This window comes from Rhincodon typus, chromosome 32 (genome assembly GCF_021869965.1).
Source record: "Rhincodon typus isolate 14 chromosome 32, sRhiTyp1.1, whole genome shotgun sequence".
In the NCBI taxonomy this organism is placed as follows: domain Eukaryota; kingdom Metazoa; phylum Chordata; class Chondrichthyes; order Orectolobiformes; family Rhincodontidae; genus Rhincodon; species Rhincodon typus.
Window position 1 is genome coordinate 18,911,156 of NC_063363.1, and position 26,396 is coordinate 18,937,551.

The 26,396-nt window shown below is 36.3% G+C and overlaps 2 protein-coding genes across 4 annotated transcripts in view; one reads left to right on the top strand and one right to left on the bottom strand.

Annotated features, from left to right (window-relative positions):
* Nucleotides 1-18,898, top strand: part of ncapd3 (non-SMC condensin II complex, subunit D3) — a 79,826-nt gene extending 60,928 nt beyond the window's left edge. For all 3 annotated transcript variants that reach the window (XM_048615579.1, XM_048615581.1, XM_048615580.1), the window contains 13 exons: nt 589-827; nt 2,134-2,213; nt 2,924-3,061; nt 4,134-4,267; nt 5,477-5,673; nt 7,807-7,917; nt 9,508-9,684; nt 11,508-11,692; nt 12,545-12,705; nt 13,693-13,782; nt 15,670-15,744; nt 17,610-17,670; nt 18,519-18,898. In XM_048615579.1, the coding sequence (XP_048471536.1) occupies nt 589-827; nt 2,134-2,213; nt 2,924-3,061; nt 4,134-4,267; nt 5,477-5,673; nt 7,807-7,917; nt 9,508-9,684; nt 11,508-11,692; nt 12,545-12,705; nt 13,693-13,782; nt 15,670-15,744; nt 17,610-17,670; nt 18,519-18,630 (1,760 nt within the window). In that variant the 3' untranslated portion in view covers nt 18,631-18,898. The remainder of the gene's footprint in view (nt 1-588; nt 828-2,133; nt 2,214-2,923; nt 3,062-4,133; nt 4,268-5,476; nt 5,674-7,806; nt 7,918-9,507; nt 9,685-11,507; nt 11,693-12,544; nt 12,706-13,692; nt 13,783-15,669; nt 15,745-17,609; nt 17,671-18,518) is intronic.
* Nucleotides 18,899-21,194: 2,296 nt separating this feature from the next.
* Nucleotides 21,195-26,396, bottom strand: part of LOC109921065 (junctional adhesion molecule C) — a 59,947-nt gene continuing 54,745 nt past the window's right edge. Inside the window, 2 exon segments of the mRNA XM_048615369.1 lie at nt 21,195-23,978; nt 24,289-24,411. Of these exon segments, the coding sequence (XP_048471326.1) occupies nt 23,943-23,978; nt 24,289-24,411 (159 nt within the window). The 3' untranslated portion in view covers nt 21,195-23,942.

Sequence of the window (26,396 nt, forward strand, 5' to 3'; positions counted from 1 at the left end):
TCTAAGGTGCTGAAATGAAATTATTGTGCCTTTGTTGATGTTTACCTAACAATGAGCATCAAAGTACTGAATTTATATCATCTATTTTCCTTTTACTACGTACTGTTTTAACTTGGGACAACTTTTAGAAGCCTATGTAAATCAGTGGGAATTATAAAAAAAAATGGTTTGCGTTTATTAGAAATAAGTGATCAAATATTGTGGTTGCCCCCATCAGCAATTTTCCTGCCAAAAGCACCAAATCATGGTTTTTGCACAGAAATTGGGAGAATTGTATCCTTTTAAGCATACTAAACATTTATGAAATTGCACTGAATTTAAGATCAGGTTAGGTTTTCTGCTGCTTAATAGGATTTTACATTTATGGATTGGAATTCGACCTGTGGAGTTCTGTTCAAGTAAGTGGAGGTGCGTTGGGATCTCAACAGGAACTAACCATGGCTAGATAACCAACGTTTGAAATTGAACATGTGAATGCTTGCATTCTTCAATCCATACCTTGCTTATAAAAGGTCTTAGCAACTGTATGTCAGACTTCACCATGTACATTTTGTAGTAACTAAATATCACCTTATTTACTTCATAAAGGAAAATTGTGCCTACAACATGAAGACTTAGCAAAAAAATGCATTGCTGCCCTTGCACGTGAGTTGGAGGTGTGCGAAAATGTAGCAGTTCGCAATAATGTCATCATCATCATGTGCGACCTCTGTATGCGATATACTTCAATGGTTGATAGGTATATTCCTAATATTGCTGTTTGCTTAAAAGATGATGATCCCTTTATTCGCAAACAGACTCTGGTTATGCTGACCAATTTACTCCAGGTAAGAAGCTGTGGTTCTACTATAGGTGATCAAATAGCAGTTTGTGAATCGCATTTGTCAATAGTTCTTTTGCCTTCCTAATCTTGATTTAGACTTGATGTCGTAATCTCTATAATCTTAGATTCATAGAATCCCTACAGTGTGGAAGCAGGCCATTTAGCCCATCGAGTCGAAACCAACTCTCTGAAGAGCATCCTACCTAGACCCGCACCCGTACCCTATCCCTGTAATCCTGTATTTCCAATGACTAATCCACTTAGCCTGCACATCTCTGGACATAATGGGTAATTTAGCATGGCCAATCCACCTAACCTGAACATCTTTGGACTGTGGGAGGAAACCGGATCACCCGGAGAAACCCAAGCAGCCATGGGGAGAATGTGCAAACTCCACACAGACAGTTGCCCAAGGGTCGAATTGAACCCAGGTCCTTGGTGCTGTGAGGCAACAGTGCTAACTACTGAGTGACCATACTGCCATGGTTTTTCTAATATTAAATAACTATAATATTGTTATTACCCTATTTATTATAAATCTAACGTAGTATTGATCTAATTGCAGTGCTTCCTGGAATAAAATATACTTGAACATTAACTTGTGAGAACTGATTTCCCTAAAATTGACACAATAACAGAAATTGCTGGAAAAACCAAGCTGATCTGGCAGCATCTATGGAGAGAAAGCAGAACTGAAGTTTTGGGTCCAGTGACCCTTCTTCAGAACACCCAAAATTACCAAAAATTCACTATGCATTTATATATTTATGAAAATGAACTGTTAATTGTTAGCATATTTACCCACTGATTTCCAATTATTTTAAGTATAACAGGTTTAACAATTTCCTGATTTGCATTAAATACTTTATTTTGACATCTTCAGAGTTATTGACATAATTCCTTGTCATATACAAAATAGCTGTACAATATACCGAAGACAACAGCATTTTGTAACAACTTAAATTCGTGAAAGTGAGGATAGCTTCCTCATACTTTGTGAAAAGTACTCCTCTCGTAAAATAGCCTTGATTTGTCAACTATTATTGGATATATCCACCTCTGCTTCCTACTGGAGCTGGCTTGGTAACATAGATGATGTGATTGTTTGACCAAGTCCTACAAACGCCTGTTGATTTGTAGGATGCTATCTTTGTAGTACCTGCTGAAGTCATCCTCGAGACCTTTTGCAATTGAAATTCAGCTCCAGCAAAAACTTTAGAAAATTAATCAACGAAACCAAATTATTTTCCTTCATTAAAATATAGACAAGTAAGGAATTTCATAAAATTTATTTGTTTTGTCTTTTACAGGAAGAGTTTATAAAGTGGAAGGGTTCACTTTTCTTTAGATTTGTGAGTGTCCTGGTGGACTCTGATGAAAGTATTCGAAGGTAATTAGCTTTTATTTCACTCAAGGTATCAAGAACTTTCTGTCGCAGTTAATGTTTGTTAAATCGTCAAATGTTAGAATTTTGTAAGGATTGCATGCTGCAAGTACTGATTGATTCTTAAAAATCACTTAAGTGAAACGCTTAAACTCTTTCAACAATAGCTGGTATGTATGTTGTGTCTTTAATGGAGTACATATTCTAAGAATGTTATCTGACAGATTTGACACCAGACCATGCAGGGAGATAGTAGGGTATGTAACCAAAAGCTTGATGAGGTATTGGAATTTATGGGCTAGCTGAAAGAAGACAATGGAAAGTTTTAAAGAAGTGCTTGGGGCCTTAGAAACTGATGACATTGTTACTAATACTAGAGTGAGTGATTTAAAATTGATTCAAGAGGCCAAAGATGGAGGAGTGCAAAATCTTGGAAGCTTGCAGGTCTGAAGATGATTACAGAGAGAGGTAGGGAGTGGGGCTGGGTCTTGGGAGAAATGTGAGGCACGCTGCTTCCAGTCTGCAGTTTTGTTTGAATTCCATCAAGGTCAACTCTGCATCACCAGAAGTGAACCAACATTGGTGTTAGTTGAACACAACTTCTTGAATCTCCCATCTTCCTCTTCTGATCCCACCCCACCACATTATACTTCATTCTGGAAATTGAATATTGTAAAATTGAATATATGTAGAACTAATTCTTGTTTTTATTTCAGATTTGCAGAGTTTTGTTTAGTCTATCTGTTATTGAAAAGAAACCCTGTTATGTTCTCTCAACATTTTATTGAATGTATTTTGCATTTCAATGGTTATGAAAAACATGAAAAGTACAACAAGTTTCCTCAAACTGAACGGTATGTAATTTTTACTTTTAGATGGTGATTAACTATTCAAACCTTTCGCGTGAAAGCCTTCCTAATATGTACCCAAAAGGTACCCATTAATTTCTGATAATTTAGTAGACTGTGAACTATAAACTGTCCCCTCCTCCAAGTAAGAGGAAAAATAAATGAAAAGAGTGTGCTTTCTGTAATGTTTGCTATATATACGCTGCAGCAGTAATCAGTCTTGTGTACGTGACTTTAAAAATACTCCAAACTCTTTCTACTTGCCACTCGTGTGGCTGAAGTCAAATTCTTTGCTTGCCATTGGGGATGCTTTTGAGCTCTTTATGTCTACGCACATGTTGTGAAGTCTACCTCCTTACTGTTTCACAGTGTGTCCACCAATCCTGCCCTCTTAATGTAACAATGGCATCAAGAAGGAATAGCAGATGCATAGTATTGTTCAAATGTAAATGAGATGGCACAGCAGACAAATAATTGTACAGCAGCTCAGAGAATTCAAAATATCTGAGAAGAACATGAGAGATTGGAGTGAACTGTCTACATTTCCTAGACAGATGTCCAAGAATAAATGTACAAACAGGAAAGCTAAGCATGTGGCCCCAGTTAGGAAATGAAGTTGCAACATGCACTAGAATGGACTCTTGTTTCTTTGTGGATCTATCTGAATCATTGTCCTGAAACATGCAAAAAAGGCGTTGCAGGTAAGGCAGTTTTGGATTGTATACTGGATTTATTGGAAAAGAATCTCTAGACAGAGGAGCTAGTTTTGGAAGGAGGAGTTGGTGGCAAAGTCTTCAACATGGCACTCTCTGGCCAGCTGATGTGCCAATGTAAAGCGGTAATGAGGAAATGAGAAAGGGAGAATTTCAAAACCTCAAATAATAGTGTCTGTCTCACACCACGCGTTGACTATTTGGCTAAAAATTCAGTATTAGAAACCCTACATTTATGTGAATATCTACAGTAATTTTTAAAATGACAGCCTATTAAATTAACCACCATACTTTATTAATATTAACTTGTGTTTAGCATTGTCTTAGAGTAATACAATTCATGATCAACCATCTTGCCTTGATAGAGAGAAGAAACTGTTTTCCTTAAAGGGGAATAAAAATCTGGAAAAGCGAATGACCATTTACAAGTTTCTGTTGGAACATTTCACAGATGAGCAACGCTTCAGCATTACGAATAAAATTGCTCAAAATATTCTAGGTATGGATTTGTCTCTTTCTCATGGAAGTTTTTGTGTAGCTCTAAGATTTAATGGAGAATAATACTTTAGAATCATAAAGTAGATGTCACAATTCAAGGGATCAAATGACAAAATCTCATCTTGTGTAATCTCAGTTTTGGAGTTCAAGTGACCACTTGTGTCTATTCAGTTTTTTGTTTCAAAAAAAGGGGAATTTTGTTTGATACATGCATAGTCTTCATCCACCCTGTATCCTGGCTTACATCCCTATTACTCTGGATGCAACCCATGAATTTTGGTGGGCTATTAAGGCAAAGCGAATATCATTGCTGAATCCAGTCCTGTACATCATCATTGCTACCCGGTGCATCTTACACATGTAGACAATCCGAGTGCAGTTTGGGCCCAGGCTGCCTTTTTTCATTGTTTAAGCTACTGTGATACCCTACACTGCCAGAAATAATTAGGTACCTCCAAACAAATAGAGGTTGATTCTGTACTTTGAGCATGTTGGCTTATTACCTTTTTCTAGTGTTTTTTTCTTCAAAATAAAAGTGATCTAATTATTATTGTTTTAAGCCTTAAACAATACTTAGACATAATGTACACAAACTAGCTCAGTTGAGGTCATCTTATGATTTTGAGGGGGCTTGGCAGGTTCAGTGCTGAGAGAACATTCCCCTTTCTGGGAAAATCTAAAGCAAGGGGGCACAATTTTAAAGTAAGGGTTTTTCCATTTAAGACTGTAATCGTTATTTAGTCTTTGGAATTCTCTTCCACAGAAAACAGTAGAGAGTCGGGTCACTATATATTTAGTACTGAGTTGAGGAGATTTTTGATCTGACGGAGTTGAGGGTTATTGGGTACAGTCAGGAAAGAAGTTGAGGGGATAGTCAGATCTAAATGATAGAGCAGGCTGGATGAACTAGATGGCCTACTCCAGCTCCGTTTCTTTTAAATGATCATATATTGGAATTACCCTGTGACAGCCCCAATAATATACAACTTGGATCCATTATGGCTGAGAAAGGAACATGAATAAAGCTTGTCTTAAATGAGCCAATCATTTGGCAGTGAATCTAATTTAAATCCATTTTTTATTTTAAAAAAATGAGTTTTTCTTGGCTAAAATGTAAGGTCTGTAAAGTTTCAGATGCATATCATTTCCAGGCTTTATTTTGCTTTTGAAGTGTTGTAAAATGATATATATTTTTATACTTCTTTTTAAGCCTGCTTTGTTGATGGTGTGCTTCCTTTGGATATGGAGGCGAATGAGTTGCTCTCTGATACTTTTGTGGTGATGAGTTGCAAAGAGATCAAGCTCTCCTCAATGAAAACAAAACCTGGTGATGAAGCCCAGATGGAAGATGAAATGGCTATGGCTAATGCAGTAATGCAGGCTGCACAGAAAAAACTCATATCTCAGGTAACAGATATGTAACTACAGACACTAGGAAAATGGCATTGACTTGGTATACAATCTTGTTAATCAAGGTAAACTCTTTTGTCATTTATAACCTTCTCACAATTTCAAAGGCATCCATATTTTATCAAATACATCTTTATGCACATGCCTTTATGAGTAGTGATGCATTGTTACAAAAGATATTGTGGATAACTTAGTAATTTAATCAGATAATACCTTTACATTGTATCAGACTTGTTATTCAGCTAAAGTAACGGAGTCTGTATTTTTAAGAAAACCATCCTGCTGTTATCGTGGGCTGGAGGGGTCTACAGAGGTGGGGAAGGAAGAAAGCATGGAATAATTTGAAAACAAAAATTATCATTTTAAAATTTGAGGTGTTGCCCAACCAGGAGCCGATGTAAGCTTGCTGCAGTGATGGACAAATGGGAGTTGGTGCAAGTTAGGATATTGACAGCAAAGTTTTAGATGAGCTACAGTTTATGGAAAATGAAAGACCTAAATTATGCAGGACAGTTCTTGTATCCTTTCTATCTGGTCACCTGCAGCAGTATGACCAGTATCTCTAATTTACTGACCCTGAAAAAAAACTTTAACCTGATTTGTGGTCACTCACCATCACAAATTGGAAGAACAAGTCCTTATTTTCTCCCATAAACCATTTTTCAAACTAAATTTGTTACACACCTTTTTTCTAATTGCTTTTGAAAATATTGTGACTGAGATATTTCTAGAAATAGAAAAGAAACATAATCTTATGAAATTATAATACTTGAAGTTAAAGAGGTTTTTTAGAAGTGTCATTTGACTGGTAAAGTTAGTGTTATAAAGCAATTCCTGTGATGAAAATGTTGGATCTACCTTGATTTGTTGCAGTGTGTTTATTGTTAATCCTAAATCATGCCTGCCAAAAACAAATTACATTTCATTGCAATAAGATTTCAACTCCACACTGCTCCTAACCTAGTTATTCAAATTCATTTTTATTGTATACATTTGATGGAGAATGTTAAGTTATTGGGTTCATCAATTGGCTTAGCATGTCCTGTATTTATATCTAATCTTTGGCAGTGAATTTTGGCACCTTAGTTATCATAGGGACATTACAATGAAATCTGATCCTATTCTGATATGAAAAGCACATATGCCCACTACCAATACTTGTCACTGGATAATGATCAATGCCAGAAATATGATTGTTCACAAAATCTAGGATGTGTATTGTTGTTCATTATTGACATAGATCTCAGAACAGATCAAGCCGTTGATCTTCCTAATGGTTTAGCTGCTTGCTGGATAAATTTGCTGAGTTATTCAGGAACAATACTGATTTTTCAATATCAAAATGAAAATCGGTTTAATTTCTTAACATAATTTTGGAGAACTGAAACCCTAAAATATAAATGAGGTGGAAAAGTCTGATTCACTGAGTGATGGAAACTGAAGTAAAACACTGGACATAAGAACATAAGAACTAGGAGCAGGAGTAAGCCGTCTGGCCCTTCGAGCCTGCTCCGCCATTCAATAAGATCATGGCTGATCCGTTCGTGGACTCGGATCCACTTACCCGCGTTCTCACCGTATCCCTTAATTCCTTTATTGTTCAAAAAAAATCTACCTTTTTTTTAAAAACATTTACTGAAGTAGCGTCAACTACTTCACTGGGCAAGGAATTCCATAGATTAACAACCCTCTGGGTGAAGAAATTCCTTCTCAGTTCAGTCCTAAATCTGCTCCCTCTAATCTTGAGGCTATGCCCTCTTGTCCTAGCTTCACCTGCTAGTGGAAACATCCTCTCTACTTCTATCTTATCTATTCCCTTCATAATTTTATATTTTCTATAAGATCCCCCCTCAATCTTCTGAATTCCAATTAATATAATCCCAATCTACTCAGTCTCTCCTCATAAGCCAACCCCGTCAACTCCGGAATCAACTTAGTGAACCTCCTTTGCACCCCCTCCAGTGCCAGTACATCCTTTCTCAAGTAAATATTAAAAAGACAAACTGAATATACATCAGCCAAATATATCTACAAACTCTTCATTTTTGGTAAACAAACACATTATTTTTAAAGATGAAAATTAGTTTTTTTATTGAAGACTCAAAGCAACTGCTTTTTTTTTGTTTACAGGTGCAAAAGAAGAATTTTGTAGAAAACATCATCCCAATTGTAACATCCTTGAAGAATCAGCTGGAACAGAAGCACCTCCCAGCACTAAAGGATCTCATGCATTACTTGCGTGTAAGAGAACTCTATTGGAAATTGTTGATCACGCACTATTCCTTTATTCCCTGAATGTCTATACAATCTGAAACTAGATTATTGAATAAATCAATAGATGCATGGAATGTAATATGACCTGGGTGATTTTTTTAAACCTATTTTAAAAATTATTTATTGGTTCTCTTTAGAAATAGAACAGAAAGTCCTTCCATTTCTAATAGAAGTACAATATTAGGGGATATGAATTGGCACCAGAGAAAGACCTTTTTGATACAAGGTATATAACATAGAACCATTTGTAATGCTGTTGAGGGTACGGTTCAGGATTAGACTGTGGCATATTTTTGGGACCAAAAATCACTGTTTTACACTGTTTTTGGCTATTTCTGTACATGGCCGCAAGATGTTGAAGGCTAACATTAAAGGGCTAATTTTAATATACTATGATAGTTAAAAAAAAGTTAAAATATCAAAAGAAGAGGTGGCTTTGATTGCAGTTCATTAACCCTCGAGAGGTCAATAAATTTAAAAGGAAAAAGAAACTACATTTATATTTGTACAGCCGTTTCATGCCCATGGGATGTTTCAAAGTACATCAGGACAGATGAAGAATCACTGGACTCAAAATATTAACTTTGCTTTCTTCCCACAGTTGCTGCCAGACCTGCTGAGTTTCACCAGCAATTTGTTTTTGTTTCTGATCTCCAGCATCCGCAGTTCTTTGTTTTAAGCACTGACAAAGTGCGGTTGCCGTTATACTGTAGCAAATTTTGCACTTGGCTGTTGTGTCTTTTGTGACACAAATTGAGGGATAAATATCGAATGCAGGGTGAACTAGCCTGATTTTCTTTGATTAGCGCCGTGAGGTCTTTTAATATCCTTCAGTACTATGCTGGAGTGTCAGCCTTGATTTTGGTGCTCAAGCCCTGCAGTAGTATTGAAGCTGGATATCTTTGACTCCAAGGCGAGAGTGCTACCAATTGGACCACAGCTAATACTAGATAATATTTCAGTAAGGACATGCGCTTTGAATTTTATTAAAATTTTTCAGAATGGGTTTTCCAAAGCTTTGGAAAATAAGCAGTTGGAGGAAGGTGACAACGCTCTGATCCAGCAACTGAATGCCTTTCCTGCACTGTTTGTGGCTACCTTTAGCATGCATCTGTAATGTAGGAAAAACAGGAGTGTGGCTTCTCAAACAACCCTGCTTCCTTTTGTGATTTGATGTCTTCCTCCCAGGCCTAATTTTATGTTTTATAACACTTCTATGCAGGTTTGAAGTGATTTTGTTTTTGCTCTGATTGCTGGATGTGTGGAAATTGTAAACTCAGTGGTTAGGAACATGATATTTTCCTCTGGTTCTGCTAATGCTGTTGACTACTGAGATGAAAATGGATTTGGGGTTTGATAATATTCCCTGTTTAAGGATCATGTTTAACATTTTCTTGGAGCCTTCCTCTGAAAGTTAGTGCTACTAAGGAAATAGCACACATGGGCCACTGCAGGCCTGTACAGTTCAGCACCTGCACCCTGCATACATTTCACTGTATTAGTGATAAAGAAAGATTTTTGTCCTTAATACTGCATTGGTTTGTGATTTTTCTCCAGGAAGTAATGCAGGATTACCGAAATGAAGTCAAGGATTTCTTTGCCGTCGATAAACAGCTGGCAGCTGAATTGGAGTATGATCTGAAAAAATATGAAGAACAGCTTGTTAGGGAGGAAGAGGAGAGACAGAATCCGCCAACTGCACTGGAAATGGCAAACCCAACAAGCACAACTGCAGTAAGTCTTGGCTGGTTGTTATTTAATTACACTTCCGTTAAATACCTTGGGACGTTTGGCACTGTAGAACTGCAGATTGTCATTACAAATTGACACAAATTTACTCCAGCTTTCCATTGTGCCTCTGTACAAGAACTATTTCCGTTTTAACATAAAAGTTCTTAAATTGATGTTATATAAATAATTTTTAGATGCTTCTAAATCTAGAAGCAAATAGAACATTTAGATTTACCTTGCAATAAATGCTATATAAGAATGTTTGGTTGCTGCTATACAGTGCTTTGGTGAGACCACAGTTGGAGTACAGTATAAAGTTTTGGTCTCCTTTTGTGAAAAAGTGTTTACAAGCAGTTGAGAGAAGGCCCACTTGACTCATTCCTGGAATGAAGGGTTTATCTTATGATGAAAGATCAAATGGGTTGGGGTTCAGCCCACTGAAATCAGAAGTATGAGAGGTGATCTTATTGAAACATATCTTGTGGGAACTTGATTGGATGTTTCTCCATATGGTGGAGACTATAACTAGGGGATATGGTTTAAGAATGAGGTCTCATTTTAACATTGTAATAAAGTATTTTTTCTGTCTGGGTCATTTAGCCTTCGTCTCTGAAAAAAAGTGGAGTATAGGTACATGAATTAATTCAAATGGAGTTGGATAGATTTTTGATTAGTAAAGGTTATGTAACACAGACAGGTAAGTGGTAGGTGGAGGGACAGGTAGTGTTGAGGAAGTGGAAGGCTGCAGAAGGACTTGGACAGACTTGGAGAATGAACAAAGCAGTACCAGATGGAATAGAATGGGGAAAGTGTGAGGTTATGCACTTTTTGGTGGGAAGAACAGAGCGTAGACTTTTCTAAATGGGGAAAGGCTTTGGAAATCTGAAACACAAAGGGACTTGAGAGTCCGAGTTCAGGACTCTTTTAAGGTTAAGGCAGGTACCATCGTTTTTTAGGAAGGCAACGGCAATGTTAGTATTCATTTCAAGACAGCTGGAATACAGGTGCATCAATGTTCTGCTGAGGCTGTATAAGGCACTGGTCAGACTGCGTTTGGAATATTGTGAGCAGTTTTGGGCCCCGTATCTAAGGAAAGATGTGTTGCAATTAGAGAGGGTCCAGAGGAGGTTCACAAAAGTGATCCTTGGAATAAGGCTTGTTGTATGAGTCGTTGTTGAGGAATCTGGGTCTATACTTGGAGTTTAGAAGGATAAAGGCGGGGGCAGGGGGCGAGGTTTCATTGAAATGTATAGGATACTGAGAGGCCTGGATAGAGTGGATGTGGAGAAGATGTTTCCACTAGTAGAGGATACTAGGACACACAGGCACAGCCTGAGTGAAGGGATGACCCTTTAGAACTGAGATGACGAGTAACTTTTCAGTCAGAGGATGGTGAGTCTGTGGAACTCTTTACATCAGAATGCTGTGGAGGCCAAGTCAGTGTCTTTAAGACAGCAATAGGCTCTTGTTTAGTAAGAGGATCAAGGGATACAGAGAGTAGACAGGAGCATGGGGTTGAGAAACGTAACAGCCATGATCAAACGCAGAGCATACTTGGTGGGCCAAATGGCCTAATTCTGCTCTTGTATCTTATGGAGATGAGACTACAGTCGAATCAGCCACATTTTTATTTAATGGTAGTGTAGCATTTAAGGACTGAATAGTCTACTCCTGATCTTAAGCCCTATGTTTTTGTGTATGCTTCCCTCTGAAAAACAGAAGTAATTTGATCGCAGGGATATTACCAATGTTGTGAGAATCAAACATGTTTATATTTATCTTAAATGTCAAAGCACAATTTCACACCTTTTTTTAATCTTTCTAAGTTATCGCCCGGAGTTTCACCTCCAGCAGTCTCCGATGCACAGGCTGGCAGTGAGGCACAGTCTCCTTTAGATCCGAAGGCAGCCCAACCTACAAGATCTCTGCAGAAGACACCCACTTTGGCTTCATGTGGGTTTATTACTCCTAAAACTGGAATGCTGAAAATGCCTAAATTCACAAAACCTAGGTAGGAAAACTAAATTATCCTCTTTATAGCGTGCACTGCCTTTATCATTTTCTGATGGACCACTGCCTCAAAACTACTGCTGAAATGTAATTGCTGTTGAACAAAAATGGCTTCTTTAACCTCGAGAAAATTAAGCAGGCTTTGTCTTGTGCTTTTGGTTATGAATAGATAATGTGAATCTAGTGTTTTGTGTTTATTGAATTGAGCGATGGACTGAGACTTCTTGCAATTTAGTGTCTTAGTATCCTGACATTTAACTCTGAACTACAGTTACCCAACAAAACCAAAAAAAAGTTTGACATGTAATTCAGTCACAGGACTGTGGGTAAGCCTGATAAAAGAACAGCTATAGTTGTATTGAGCTATTTTAAATGGTCAAATGTGCCATTGGATGTTGGCACTTAATCATCGGTTACATGGGAAAAGCAATTCCAGTGAAGTGTAAGTGAGATCTTCACCTCGAGTAACATTCTAATACAAACTAAACATAAAACAAAAACAAAAGACAGAAATTGCTGGAAAAACTCAGCAGGTCTGGCAGCATCTGTGGAGAAAAAGCAGAGTTAACATTTCAGTGACCTTTCCTGTTTCTGATTGAGGCATCTTCAGTTCTTTTAGTTTTCATAAAACAGAATATAGGATCTAGATGAAAACTATAAATGCAGAAAAGAATCAGCTGGTGTCAGTTGTAGCTTCAGGTTTTACCAACTTTGTCTAAAATTTTATTTGCTTCTCTATCAAACAGAGAAGGAACTAAAATACAGCCCAGTTTAGATATTTGATTAAAGCACAGCAACGGGCTATATATAATAAAGAAAAACCGCTGAAGATATCTATATCTGTACATTACAGATCAATGTCACTGAGTTCAGTGGCTATTCTGAATTCTGCAAGGAAGGCAGCAGAATTGGGCAAGAAAAAACGTAACAACAGCTCTGGTTGGATGCCACTGTCTTCCAGTGGAAAGAGTGACACAGTTCAAAGACTGGCTGCTGGGCGTGATGGTGCTGAAGGTAGGACAATGTTTAGTGATGGAGCTTAATTTAATTCAATTTCTGATTAAAAGTACATATGTCAATGAATCCTTTATCGAAAATTAGTAAACTACAGCTATGAAAACTGCTTATTATGAAATAATAGGGAATTTTAAATGCCTATAACTTTTGTACAGTGAGTATATTTTTGCTTTTATGTATAAAATAAGCAGTTTTTTTTAAAGAATGCCATCTGTTAAAATGGCACTTCTGTGCTCAAGAATATTTAATGAGGCTGTTGAACTAGGAGATGATGGACTTCCCTGGTAGCTAATGAATGTATCTCCAGGTGCTACTGTGTGTAACTGACTAGAAAGAGCCCAGGGTCCAATCTTTGCAATTAAAATTAGTTGCTCTTTTAGACAGCATAGTTGATTTCTTTACCTCAGACTAATGGCTTTGAGTGGTGGGACAGGGGTTTGCTATACCAGTGAAAAGGGGTCATCGGACTGAAATTCTTCATCAAGAAGTTGGAATTCAATTCGTAATTTCTTCATGCTCAAGTTTGGTAAGGTATGAAATGTTTTACCTAGCATAACAAGTGGGTAGAGCTGCATCTTTTGGGAATAGACTGGATAAGTCTTTTGAGGTTTATGGGGAGAGAGAGCAGAATGCGAATTGTTTTAGATTACTGTTGCAGGGATTTGGCACAGCAATGTTGGCGTTGTGATTTTCTTTGCTTGTAAATTGCTAAGTATCTACACTATTTAAGTGTTAGTTTGTTGAATGTCTTTGGTAGCAGAGTTAAAATGGTACAGATTGCTGCTGCCATTCAGTGCTGTAATTTCAGACCATTTCAACAGATTTCTATAAATCTTATTTTTTTCTAGTCCAAGAGGTATTTTACTTTGAAAACCGCATTCAGTGTGGGTACATAAACTGGAAAAGTCACTGATAAATGTTTGGGCTGTAATGTTAAAATTAACAGTCTCTTCATGCTTGTTTAACTATATTCTCTTTGTGAAGTTTCATTCCAGGGCTCAGGAGAGCATACCAGATCAGAAGCTTCATCTGCTGATTCATCTGTGGTTGAACGAGCTGTCAGTACTCCTGATAGTAAGTGTTATCATAATTATATATAAATTGGGAACAGCAGCAGGTCATTTGACTGCACTGGCCTGCTTTCAAGTTGGTAAGGTGATGGCTGATCTGACTGTGGCCTCTCTGCACTTTCCCACCTAACCCAGTAATCCTTGCTAGTCCAGAATCTATCTATCTCTGCCTTTAAAAATATCTAATAACCCTCAACCTCCAACTTTCTCTGCTGTAAAGTAGTGATACTTTTGGTGATGGACACTGCCAGAATACCTGGTGGTCATACTATTCTGCCATTCACCCATGTCCCAGCCTGATCCATGCTTGTACTGAAACTGAAACAGACTTGTGCCTCTTCCAAAACTTCAGTATTGAAATATGATTGAAATATATAGCAAATTGCCAGAATGAATTATTTGTGCATTTCAAATGAAACTCTGAACAGAGCATTGAATTTGCAGAAGTGCTATATACCATTACTTTCAAATATATATTTGACTTGAAAATTGGTGTAAAAATACCACACGAGAGGTAACTGTGCAACAGAATACAGTAATTGGGTTTGAGTTAAAGTTTCTACTTGCAGATAAGTTGAATTTGTTAGCAAATTCTCTCTCAAGCTCAATAGCTGAAAGAAAAATCAGACCTCATAGTTGGAGCCATACATAGAAATTAGTGGTTTACTGGTTAAACCAAGAAAATGTAGCAGTGATCATCAACAGGATATGGCAATCAACTTAGATTCTGTATTTTACAAAAATTCTTCTTGAAGTACAAACTGAATCAGTTGACATTTATGACTCTTATGGCAAAAGAAATGGAGTTTACAGAATACTTTCATAACCCAGAACATCTGGAAATCCTTTGTGGCTGGGAAGCTGAGGTTTTGGAAGCAACAGCGAGATAAATGGCCAGATAATTTTACTGTTACTGAGAGATGGATTTTAGATGGGACTTGAGAACTTCCCTGTTGTCCTTCTGAAAATGCCATGGATTCTGAAGTCCATGTCAGAGGAAGAATTAGTACAGTACTTTGGCACCTCCTTAAAAAAGTGCAGCAATTCTGCCTTACTCTCCACAGGAGAGGTTTATTCCTTGTGTAATACAATGAACAATATTGATTTCAAATTTCTGCAACAAAAGACAAATTTTGAATTTGCTCAGTATCTTTTATAACTTGTCTTTTACCAGTAGATGGTGCTGTAAAGTGGGACTTGAGACAGTAGAAAGGATAATAGATTCACCTCCTTATCATAGTTTCACTTGAGATGATATTGAAATCAATATTTAAGTCAGTTTTAGACTTTGCACAGTACTTACAATTGCCATTTTCTATATCCTTTTGTGATCCTTCCTTTATTTCTTTCCCCATAACTAAATTTCAGAATGTACATGGCCAAATAGTCTACCGATTCTTGCAATGATAACTGGGTTGGGGATAGAGGTAGCTCCTGTTACATGTTAGTTGCATGCTTGTGTGTCCTTGTGCTATAGAAAATAGCTATACTGTACAGTAGAAAGTTTGTGTTATCCAAACAGTGTCCACTATTCATCAATCGCATTACAGCCAATTTGCATTCACATGTGTTATAGCAGAAACACCTGTACAAGTGGATTGTCAACACAAATTTTAAGTGATCTGAAGTCAATCATTTTCAGGAAAGAGGGAGAGGAAGTTGGCTGGACAATACTATATGTTTGGGGAACTAAGTAAAAGTACTGAGTAAAACTTTAATTGCATTCCTAGTAGGTTTGGCATCAATGCACAAACAGCATTGTTTATAGTCAGTGAAAAATATGCTAAGTTTCCAAAGAAAATATAGTATCAAAATAGAATAGTACAACTCTATACCAGTAATAACTTTAATATTTCTTCAGTAACTTTTTAATTCGTCCATTTTCTTTCAGAAACAATTGATAATGTGACCTTTGCGGCAGGAGTCAGTTATATCAGTATAACACAAACACCAACATCCGAAAAGAGTAAGTTCGCAGTGTGCCTGTTGCATTTTAAAGTAATGTATATAACTTGCAATTAATGACAAGCAGTATGCGTTTTTTTTGTACATTTACTTCTCTTTGTAATTTGTGTACTTCAATGCCTTCATATAGGATGATACTTCTGAAAAATATTTGTTGCTTGTCTTAGTGTGTAAGCCAGCTGGATGGACACAGATGATAATTGTCTTTTAATTCAGTATGCAATTTTGAATTAAGAAAAATAACTGGTCGTTTGAAATTTTAGCCTTATGGAATATTCATCCACATTTTTCAGCTTTGCATTAGTCTTTTACAGGATCGCTGTCTCTGATAAAGGTAACTTAGATTTTGTGGTTGTAATGACAGCAGAAGTTGCTGCCATAGTTGCTGTTTGGGATTCCTACTGTTCCAGCTGTGTTTTTTTTGATGAAAATGTCGGATATCTCTTGAATGACATGAACTTGTACTTTCATCTATTACTCTCCTTTGGAAACAAAGGGCATCTTATTGAATTACCATAGACATTCATGTAGAAGGTTGACCTTTTCTCAGTGATATTTTCAATAGATTAAAGCCCATGTTGGGTCTTTTGAAATGCCAATTACACACCTGGTTATTGGTCATGGTTCTGAATCTAGCAGTGAATAATCTGATTCAGCTATGTACCAATTTTTTTGATTTAAATGAGAAAAGAACAAGTGTGACAAAGATTCACTAGACTGGGAGCAGTATTGGCAACAACAAAAATAAGCCAAGGTATCTGAAAGGTTGAAGATTTTGGGACCAAATTTCTCAACTCTTGCATGCGATAAATTTATTATGAGTATAGGTAGTATTTGGGTTCTTAATGGTGTACTAATGAACAACCACTTTAGCCCTAGATGGAATATTAAATTCTCCATTTTCAGAAAAGCAATTTTCAGCTACTACCTTTAAACCCATTATTTTGCTTTCTGTAGAACTGCAAAACAATAAAGGACAGTAAGTGCTATTAACTTAATTTTCTTGAGATTTCTTCAATGTCAACAGCTATTTGACCACCTCCAGGACACCTAAGATACCATTTAGCTAATAGCAGAATGAAATTAGCATCAATAAAGTGAAATCAGTGCCACTGTACTCACTAGATCTTGGTGGACAACTTTGAAGTCAGCAAGAAGTGCCATCACTTTGCTGCTGATTGTGAAATTTGGCTTTTGATATCTAGAACAGGATGTGCTAACCTGATTATTTCCAAACAGGGCTGGATCTCAATGCATGTAAACCATTGGAAGGAGTAACTGTGATTTTCAAATAAATTTGTTGGTCTGTATTTTGAATAGACACTTTTCAGGTTTGTATTTATACTTTGTTTGCTAGCCACTTAATGTGAAAGCATGATAAACACTGTGTTCTGTGGCTTATGACATGATATTTCAAATGGTACAAGCTGTGAAAAATGTTTTTCCAAAAAAAATGAACAAATAATGTACTTCCTAATTGTTTTTCAAATTAGGAAGTCCTGTTTTGGAAGTAAAATGTAGAGTTTTTATTTTACTTAACTGAAAATCGGCCTTGGATAAGGTGGTAAGAAACATGTAAAGGAACAATGCTGTAACACTATTTTGTAACACCTGAATTTTTAAATTATATACTACCAGCAAAATTCTTCATCAATAGATTAGAAAGAAAGCTGAACTTCTGTATAAAATTAAAAACTAGTCATATTGGGTGTTCTTGAGTGCACGTGCACAATGAATCACCTTGGAATAATTAAACATGATAGTGTGGCGAAGATTTAAACTGTAATTGTTGCAATCTTTTACAATATTGCTGTCTATAGACTAAGTGAGAAATAAATAATTAGCCTTTTTTTAAAATACTAACAGGTAAGGAACACGCACAGGAAGAGCAGAAAAGCATGCTGTGTCTAATGTCTCCAGATAAACCGTAAGTAACTAAATACAAGAATGCAGTATTGAGCCATTGATGTGAGATGTTCACGTTCCCTTTATAATATGCATGAGAAATCTTGGCTTTGAATGTTTTCCAAAAGGTGAAGAATTAAAATCCATATTATCACTTTGAAGTACTGTACTTTGAAGGCATAACATTTTTAGATAAACTTATCAATGCCATATTAACAGCAACGGAATATATTTCAATATCTACTTCTTCCTCTGAGCTAACGCATATTTATATGAAAATACTGCAGCAACATAAGGGATGATGAGATTAAACAAAATCGAGAGCAGCTGACAGGACAGGCTGTATGAACTAAACTGCCATTCTAAAGAACCAAAACGGCTACAAAAATTTAATGTAGCTATTTATTACTGCTGGTCAATCTGTCTGGCACTTGATGCTAAATTTAAATTACTGGCAGTCATTACTTCATGGTAGTTAACATTGCTAGTGTGGTTTAAAAAAAACAGGCTATTTTTTGACTTACATTATTTCTTGACTTACCCTGGAAATCTATTTTAACAATTCCTACCACTTTAAACACTCCTTCCTGGTCTCCTGTCTTGCAGCTAATTAATGCCAACAGCATTCTGCATACAAATAAGTGCAAAACATATTGAACGTTGCAAAGGGGGACACTCTGGTCTGCTCAGGATGAAAGAAAAACAAGATAACCTTGTTTGTTTGTAATCACTCTATCCTTTCAAATAGATCAACAATTAAATCTGCTAAAGAATGATATTTACAAAGCATGAACAAAACAAATTACCAGACTTTTTTTTAAACTGATTCATTGCTCACTGTTTTTGTAAATGATGTATCTGTTCCCTTAGAGTTCCTCATCCGCGTCAGTGGAATGTGGAGTCACCAGCTACCAGGAAAACAAACCAAACACAGGGCAGGACAAGATCTCAGAAGAAATATCCTCTAAGGCCTTCAAATTAAGGAAGTTTGTAATTTGTACAGTTGTGTACTATTGAATTTTGTATACTTTGAGCTTGTTCTTTAAGATTAATTCAAGGTAAAGGAATTTCAGTGGACTACTTTTTAGTTCATTTTTAACTCCCTCCACAATATACAGAGAACTACAACCATTTGTTAATTACTGTGACAGAATTTGTAGTTATTTCAGCCTAATGTAGTCACAATTCTAACAACCCACTAAAAACTATCCTGCATACTTAATAAAACTACTTCTGTTCTGGTGAATTAACTGGATTCTCAAGGCTCCATGATATGAGGGAAATTCAAAGTAAGCAGAGTATAAAAACTTGTTTTCTTAGCAGGTTGAAATACCACCTTTTGGGGTATTGAAGCATGTTGTCAGAACTTCTGTATAGGTCCTGCTTTGACTCCTCCAAGACTACTACAATATGCTGGAAGCTAGTTTTGAAAATGGGTTTGAGTGCTCCAATGAATCTGTCCTATTACAAATTCACTCCATATTTATCAAATGGATGTCACATTCTAAGAACGATGTGAAAGATGGTGACAAAATACTCAATTTGACATTGAGCAAGGCCAAAAGGCTGAGTGACTTTAAATTCTTTTAATTATGTAATTAACTTTGAAAAAGGAGCAAAAATTCTATTTACAATGTATGATTCTCTATTTACTGGAATGCCTATGAAGAAATCCTTCAGTTTGTATATGTTCAGATTTATGTTGCTAATGGTCTAAAAATAGTCCTTGGTTTTCATTGTTTGAGATTTAAAATTCCTCCATTAACTGCTGCGCACCTTAAGAGATAGTGTGTATACTAATTCTTTTTGGAAACAGCAGGAATAGTTAAATACTGACAAGTATCTGAATTACCTAATTGAGCCACATGGTGGTGCTGTGTGCTGAAGGTTGGAACTGGTTACCGTAAATTTTTTAAAAACTAGTACAGTTAGTTTTAGATCTACTGTTGGATTAGTGCTTCGGTTTTATAATGATGAAACTTTCATTTGGAAATTCCAAACTATTTTTCCTCTTGGAACCCAAAGGATGTTTAGCATGATTACTAGTAGGTCAAGTTAAGTAAACTGCTAAGTACTTTTCACTTAAGAATGTTGCAAAGAAGTGTAAAAATTAATTGTTCACTACCGAGCAATCTTTTAATAGGTGAAGGTGGGTAGACTGCAGTGTAAGCAGCTTGTATCTGAAGGTCTGCCAGCATAATGGATTTATGCAAATAATGCTCAATCATATACCAAGATTAATTAGAATCTGTAAAAGTAGAGTAGCAAAGAAAATCTCAATTTCAGTTTTGGATGACTATCTGGATAGAGTTGTGCCTGGCCCCAGTAAACCTTCCCTTTTTAGCAATATGATGGAAACTACTGAAGTTACAAATTCAGCAAAATACCAGTAGTAGGACTAAAGATGTAGACTTGATAAATCAGTGCTGTTTCAAGTATATGTTTACAAGATACTTGACTCAAGGATTATTTTCAACCCTGAAGTTGTGCAAAGCTGCATTAGGAACAGAATTAAAGGTTTGTTATCCTACGGATGTGTTCAAAGTACTAGATGTTTCAATGAAATCAGTCAAATGAACAGTGATTTTGAGAGCACGGATTTGCTGTTATTTGCATCATTTGAATTGTCAGTATTTTGCATTTTAAATGAAATGTGCATGCAGTTAACTTAAATGTGTTGTGTACAGCTTTCTGATAGTACTGGAAATATACAGATATTAAAACTTTTACATCTTGTTCCCAAGATTCCAGGAAATCCAAAATGTGAGATTTTAAAGTCCCTTTTGATATCAAGCCCATGCATTTGGGGAAAACTTTAACTGGACATATAGATATGATTATCTGGCAGATTTAGTTGCATTTGACATTCTACATGATCTCAATTTGCTTGAATTTAATTACTGCAGCAATTTAAATCATGTACTCTGACATTGAGTATTTAAGTGCCCAATTCTTTTGCTTTTTACAAGGATGTAGTTTTTGCCATTTATAATAGGCTGTAAAAAGAGGGGTGCAGAGAGGATATTTTAAATGTTGGATAGTAGGGGTTTACAGATCAACTTTTTATTTTCAGGAGAATAATGCAGAAATCACAGCAGTAGGGACCCAGATTCAGTTCCATGCTTGGGTGACTCTGGATGGAGTTTGCACATTCCCCGTGTCCATGTGGGTTTCTTCTGGGTGCTTGGATTTCCTCCCTCAGTCAAAAGATGTGCACGTTTGGGTAATTCAGCATGGCCAATCGACCTTAATGTTCAGGGATATGTAATTCAGGTGCATTAGCCATGGGAAATGCTGCGTTACAGGAATAGGGTAGGGGGATGGCCTGTTTCTACACTAGGGATTCTATGGCTTTAAATTCTAAATGCCAAATAAGGTCTAATGCCATCTTTGTGAATGAACAGATATTCCATCCACAATCTATAACATGGTCTACATAGAACCATTGCAATTTCATATTTGTATTTGATGAATAATTGAGTGTAATGAAGCTCTATATTGGAATAGTGTACAAAATACCTATTAAAGAAGATACTCCACTTAAGATTACAATCCAAAAGTGACATTTATTCCTCAACTTGTTAATGAGAACACATAGCTTGGCCATGGAGAAAATAATGTAATTTTACAAAACATACTAACTTCAGTGCAATAACAAAAAAAAAGAAACACTTAAATGTTTAGTGATTTTTTTTTTCAAAATCTGAAAATTACAAAGTAGTGAACTAAAAAATGCAATCCCTGTCTTCTGATGCAACCAAATCACTTAATTACATTAGGTTAGGCAAGGCAAAAATTAGATTGTATACAAAGTTACTGTTTTCTCTAGATTATGAAATCCAGAAAAATGTCCCTATATTTCTATTCACTAAATTTTACATTAGAGTCCATACAGATATGTTTAGCTAGTGTGATATGCATTTCTAATCCAACCTATAACAGATTAAAGCCAACAACAAACTAATTGAACAAACCTTTGGAAGGAGCAGCATGTTTTCTTTTTGGCTATGTTAAAATTGAACAGAAACAACTGAGGATGGTTTCACATTTAGTGAATATCAATTGAGCTTTAAAAAAGAAATGAACACAAACTGAAGCAGCTTCTCAGGGGTGTGGGGAGCAAAGTGGCTGAATGTTGGGGTATAATCTACATATGCACAGAGCCTACCGTGGATTTACGAGGAGGACTGGACAAAATAAAACTGGTTTGGGGCTACCTTTATACATTAGTTGTAATGGAGTTCAACATCTGTACTTTCAACCTTCAGTGAAGTGAACTAAGCATGCCACAATTGATTTAAATTCCACTAAATGATCTCTAGCCCCCAAAAGATCAACTTTACACAAAATATTCTTTTCAGAATAGCAGTAGTATATAAATGCATCTGAAATATACACATCACTATCATTTTACAAAAAATGTGTGCAATAACTACACGTTAGGAATCAATGTTTTGAAACATGTTTAGTGATAATATTTTTGTAAAAAGTACAAGAATCATTTAGAAATATTAAATTATAAAATGTAATCAGTGGATTCTGATGCAACCAGATCCATTTTGTTCTATCAATAATACTGTGTGTGTGTTAAAGACTTTAGTAAATAAAAAGGGTGCTGGTTCAAGTTTCACAATTTAGACTGGCACTTTGATAGTGCAGCATTCTCTCAGCAAAAGGTTCGGTTGAACCAAGGCTGTCTGCTGATCCACGTAAATATTGAAGATCTTGTGACAATATTCAAAGAAACACATGAGGTCTCCTAGTCCTGACCAAAATGTATCAATTGCCTAACACTACAAAATTGATTTCTCAATTTTTGTATGGAATCTTAACTGCCCACAAACTTCCTACATAATAAAAGATGACACTTATTGGTTGTCAAAGTGAAATATAAATGTGGGCCTTGCTTTATAATGCTTGGTTTGTATTATATAGCAAAGACTGCTAAATATAGTACATTTTTGAGAAGCAACCCTTTTCCCTATTTTGTAGGAATTCAAACTACTGCTTAATTGATCTGTAGTTGTTAATGAACTGTAAAGGTTCAAAGTGGTATTTAATTTGAAAATCTAACAAGCTTAATGCCCTTGAGTTGAGATTAATAGAGGCAAAACTTGTGACAAGTGATTCAAAACTTTGAATTCAAAGGATAGCTAAAGATCACCTCCTTGATTGTGTCTTCAAAACTGAAAATTAGTTAGCTACTAATCGAGTGGCTAGATAGTAAAAATTCCTGATAAATAACACTGGCCTGAACTTTGTGCTTTTTTGGGTCAAGGTGGGAATATTACAATTGTGAAAATTCACTTGGTTCCTGAATTCCAAAAAGGTTTTTGTTTACCATTCTACTTAGTCATTTGAGTTTCTACATTTGATGAAAAAAATCTAGTGTTGATTTAAATGTTGGCATTTTTCAATACTGTTTAATATCCTTTCTTCAATATTTAATGGCTGCTTTCTTGACTTAGAGTTTATTAAAGTAGGCAATTGGTTGGTTTGAAGCAAAAAAATCCAAAGAATTTCGTTAGTTTAATATTTAACCAGAAGAAAAGCAACTCAATGGAACAAGGACTGAACACTTCAATCGTTGAAACTCTTATTCTATCAGTGATATCCTTAAGACTTCTATTTTCTTTTCCTTGAAGAGTAATTTCATGGCAGTTTTCTTGTCATAGGTTGAGGTAAAACTACAGAGCTCCAGATGAATGAATTAACATTATTTCAAATCATATTTGCATATTCTGTACAACTTTCCATGTAATAAACTCTCATTTCAAATGAATACAGGATCTGGAGAGATCTCAACAGAAAAAAAGTACTCATCAACTTAGACATTCTTCGCAGGCAGTCCTGATGATTTTTAAATCCATTTGAGAGATCAAAACCTTGAACCAATTACAGGAAAATACACATTCTCAAAAAATAATCAATTGGTCTGACTAAATTTGATTTAATTGATGTTTACTAGTTCTTGGCCCTTAATTGTGCAAGTTTTTTTTTCAGAACCTGATGTTAGGGCTTTTAGCCTTGTAATGCAACAGCAGGCAATTAGGGGACCTCCTTACCAGTACCAAGACAACTTCTGACATCAAAAATGCAAATTAAATGAAAAATATTTAGTGGTAGAAAACAGTGGTCAACAGCTTTGGCAATGAGAGTCATTTTGTTACAAGTCTCTGGATATTAGCTTTATAGATTTGTGATCCATACATAACAAATATTTAAATTCACTACACGTTTGAGTTCCTTTACAAAGCGCATCTGTTGTCTTCACTTCTCTGATCTTCTCCCTTTTCAGATAACAAAGGATGATTTATGTCGGAAATCTCCCTGTAATGAGGAATGGTGCAAGTTACACAGCAGTGTGTACAAAAATCAGTCATACAACTGTACAAAAATTTTCATAGGCCAGAGGCTCACTCCATTTTATGGAGTTCAGGTCCTTGAACTCTTAAACATGGCAATACTGTTTCATTAAACAAGAATGCGTGGCACACCAGAGGATCTATAATCATTAGAACCTTAGGATTAAGATTCTGAATATGCTGTTTTCAAATATCTGAATTGAATGAGGTTGCCCTCGTACATCAAGTCCCCTTGTCTGCCAACAACTTTTAACTTTGCTTCATGTACATCTTACCTCACTGTCCACAGGATTTGATCTGACATAGTCGACATCATCTGCTTTTGAAGAGGCCTGGTAACTGAAACGAAAAAGCTTTTTGTATTGGTGCATAACTGAGCCCTGGTAATTATTAAAACACTTCATAATTTACCATGCCTAGCTAAAAGAATATGAATGTTAATAAATGTGACATGATGCACTTGGACAGGATAAACAAACATGATGAGTACATGATGAATGTTAAGACCCTGAGAAGCACAAAGGATCAGAGGGACCTTGGTGCACATGAGCAGCACACACCTTTATGGTATCAGGATAGGTGGATAAAGTGGTTGAGAAGGCATAAAGTATACTTGCTTTTATTAGACAATATGGTATATTAATATACAAGGGCATTTCTCCAGGGTGTGCTGGGATCATTTAAAAAAAAAAAAAATCATTGCTGGCTAGCTTCAATTTTGCCCAACTTCAACTACTAGTTAGCTGTCCTCTTGGATCGTTGCAAGTACATGTGCAGTGTTGTTCAAGATGGAGTTCTGGGATTTTGCACCAATGACACTGGTATAGTTACAAGTCAGCATGACGTGTTATTTGGAGCAGAAAGTGCTTGTGACGGTGTTTCTATGCACCTGCTGCCCTTGTCCTTCTATGTGGCAAAAGTTAGATTTGGAAGGTATTGTCTCAGGAGCCTTGGTGGTTTGTTACAATACAATTCCCGCCCTAGTGCTGCCATCTCAGGTGGCTGTCCTATCGAATAGGGCAGATGGTTTCTGGCACCATCAAATCACAGAACATGGAATCATGTCTTACTGACAATGTCAGGCTGTAGGTTGACCAGTCTGGAACAGCACTTCCAATTCTGATGTAAGCCTTCAGATATTAAGGATGACTTTACAGGGTTGGTGGGGTAGTGTGTGCTCTTATTTCCAGTGTCTTAGACTACCTGACATTGTTTATCTGGTTTCATTCCTTTTAGTTTTGATATGACTGCATGACTGATTGTTCCATTTTCTGGATTAATTAAGAGTCAACCACATAGCTGTGGATCTAGAGTCACCTGTGGGCCAGAGCACGTGAGGATGACAAACTTTCCATCCCAAAAGGACATTAGAGAGTCTTACAGGTTTTATGACAAGCAACAAATGGTCTCATGGTCACCATTAAACTAGCTTTTAATTCTACATTTTTATCAAGCAAATTCAAATTTCACCATCCACCATGTTAAGAATCAAACCCATATCCCTAGAGTAATAGCCTGAGTCTCTGGATCACTAGTTTAATAACGGTACGATTGTTGACTTGCTCGCCGAGCTGGTTTGTTTTTGTTCAGAAGTTTCGCCAGAATTCTAAGTAATATCATCAGTGAGGCCTCCAATGAGACAATGTTGTTCTACTCCACTTGGAATGGATACTGTCCTATCCGTTATGGTGAGTAGTGTCAAAACTGGAAATGGCACTACTCAACATAATGGTAGTATAAATTCCAAGGGGAGTAGAACAACATTGCTTCATCGGAGGCCCCTCTGATGATGTTACCTAGCATGGTGATGAAATGTCTGAATGAAAACAAACCATCTTGGTGAGCAAGTCAGCAACCTCACCCACAACCCGAGCTACAAATCTTTGCAAAAACCTCAATAACAGTACCACTCTGCCACCTTCTGCCCTGTTCTGAAACCTTCATGATTTCCAAATGGCATAGTTATAAGACATACATACCAGACATTTGAAAAACTTTGTCCTGACAGTGAATTCTATAAATACTAGGAATTAATTGGGAAAGTAATCACTAAAAATCACATGTATGTGATGATTATTCATTGATTTCATTGTGAAGTTGAAAATCGTGGGCTATACTATGGTGAATTCTGGGTGACTGTCACTCCATTTTACAGAACTAGTTCTGTAGTTGCTACTGCAATCACAGCAATTTCCCTAAATTATCTATTTTTTCAAAGTTGACATGAATGAAATTTTTAAAACAAACTGGAGAAATACTCAAAGTAAGGAAATTTCCAACGTGTGGGGAATGAGGAAAGTGCTTTCAAAATACTTTGTACAAACATGATAGGTTAAAAGATGGGATAACAAGGTGTAGAGCTGGATGAACACAGCAGGCCAAG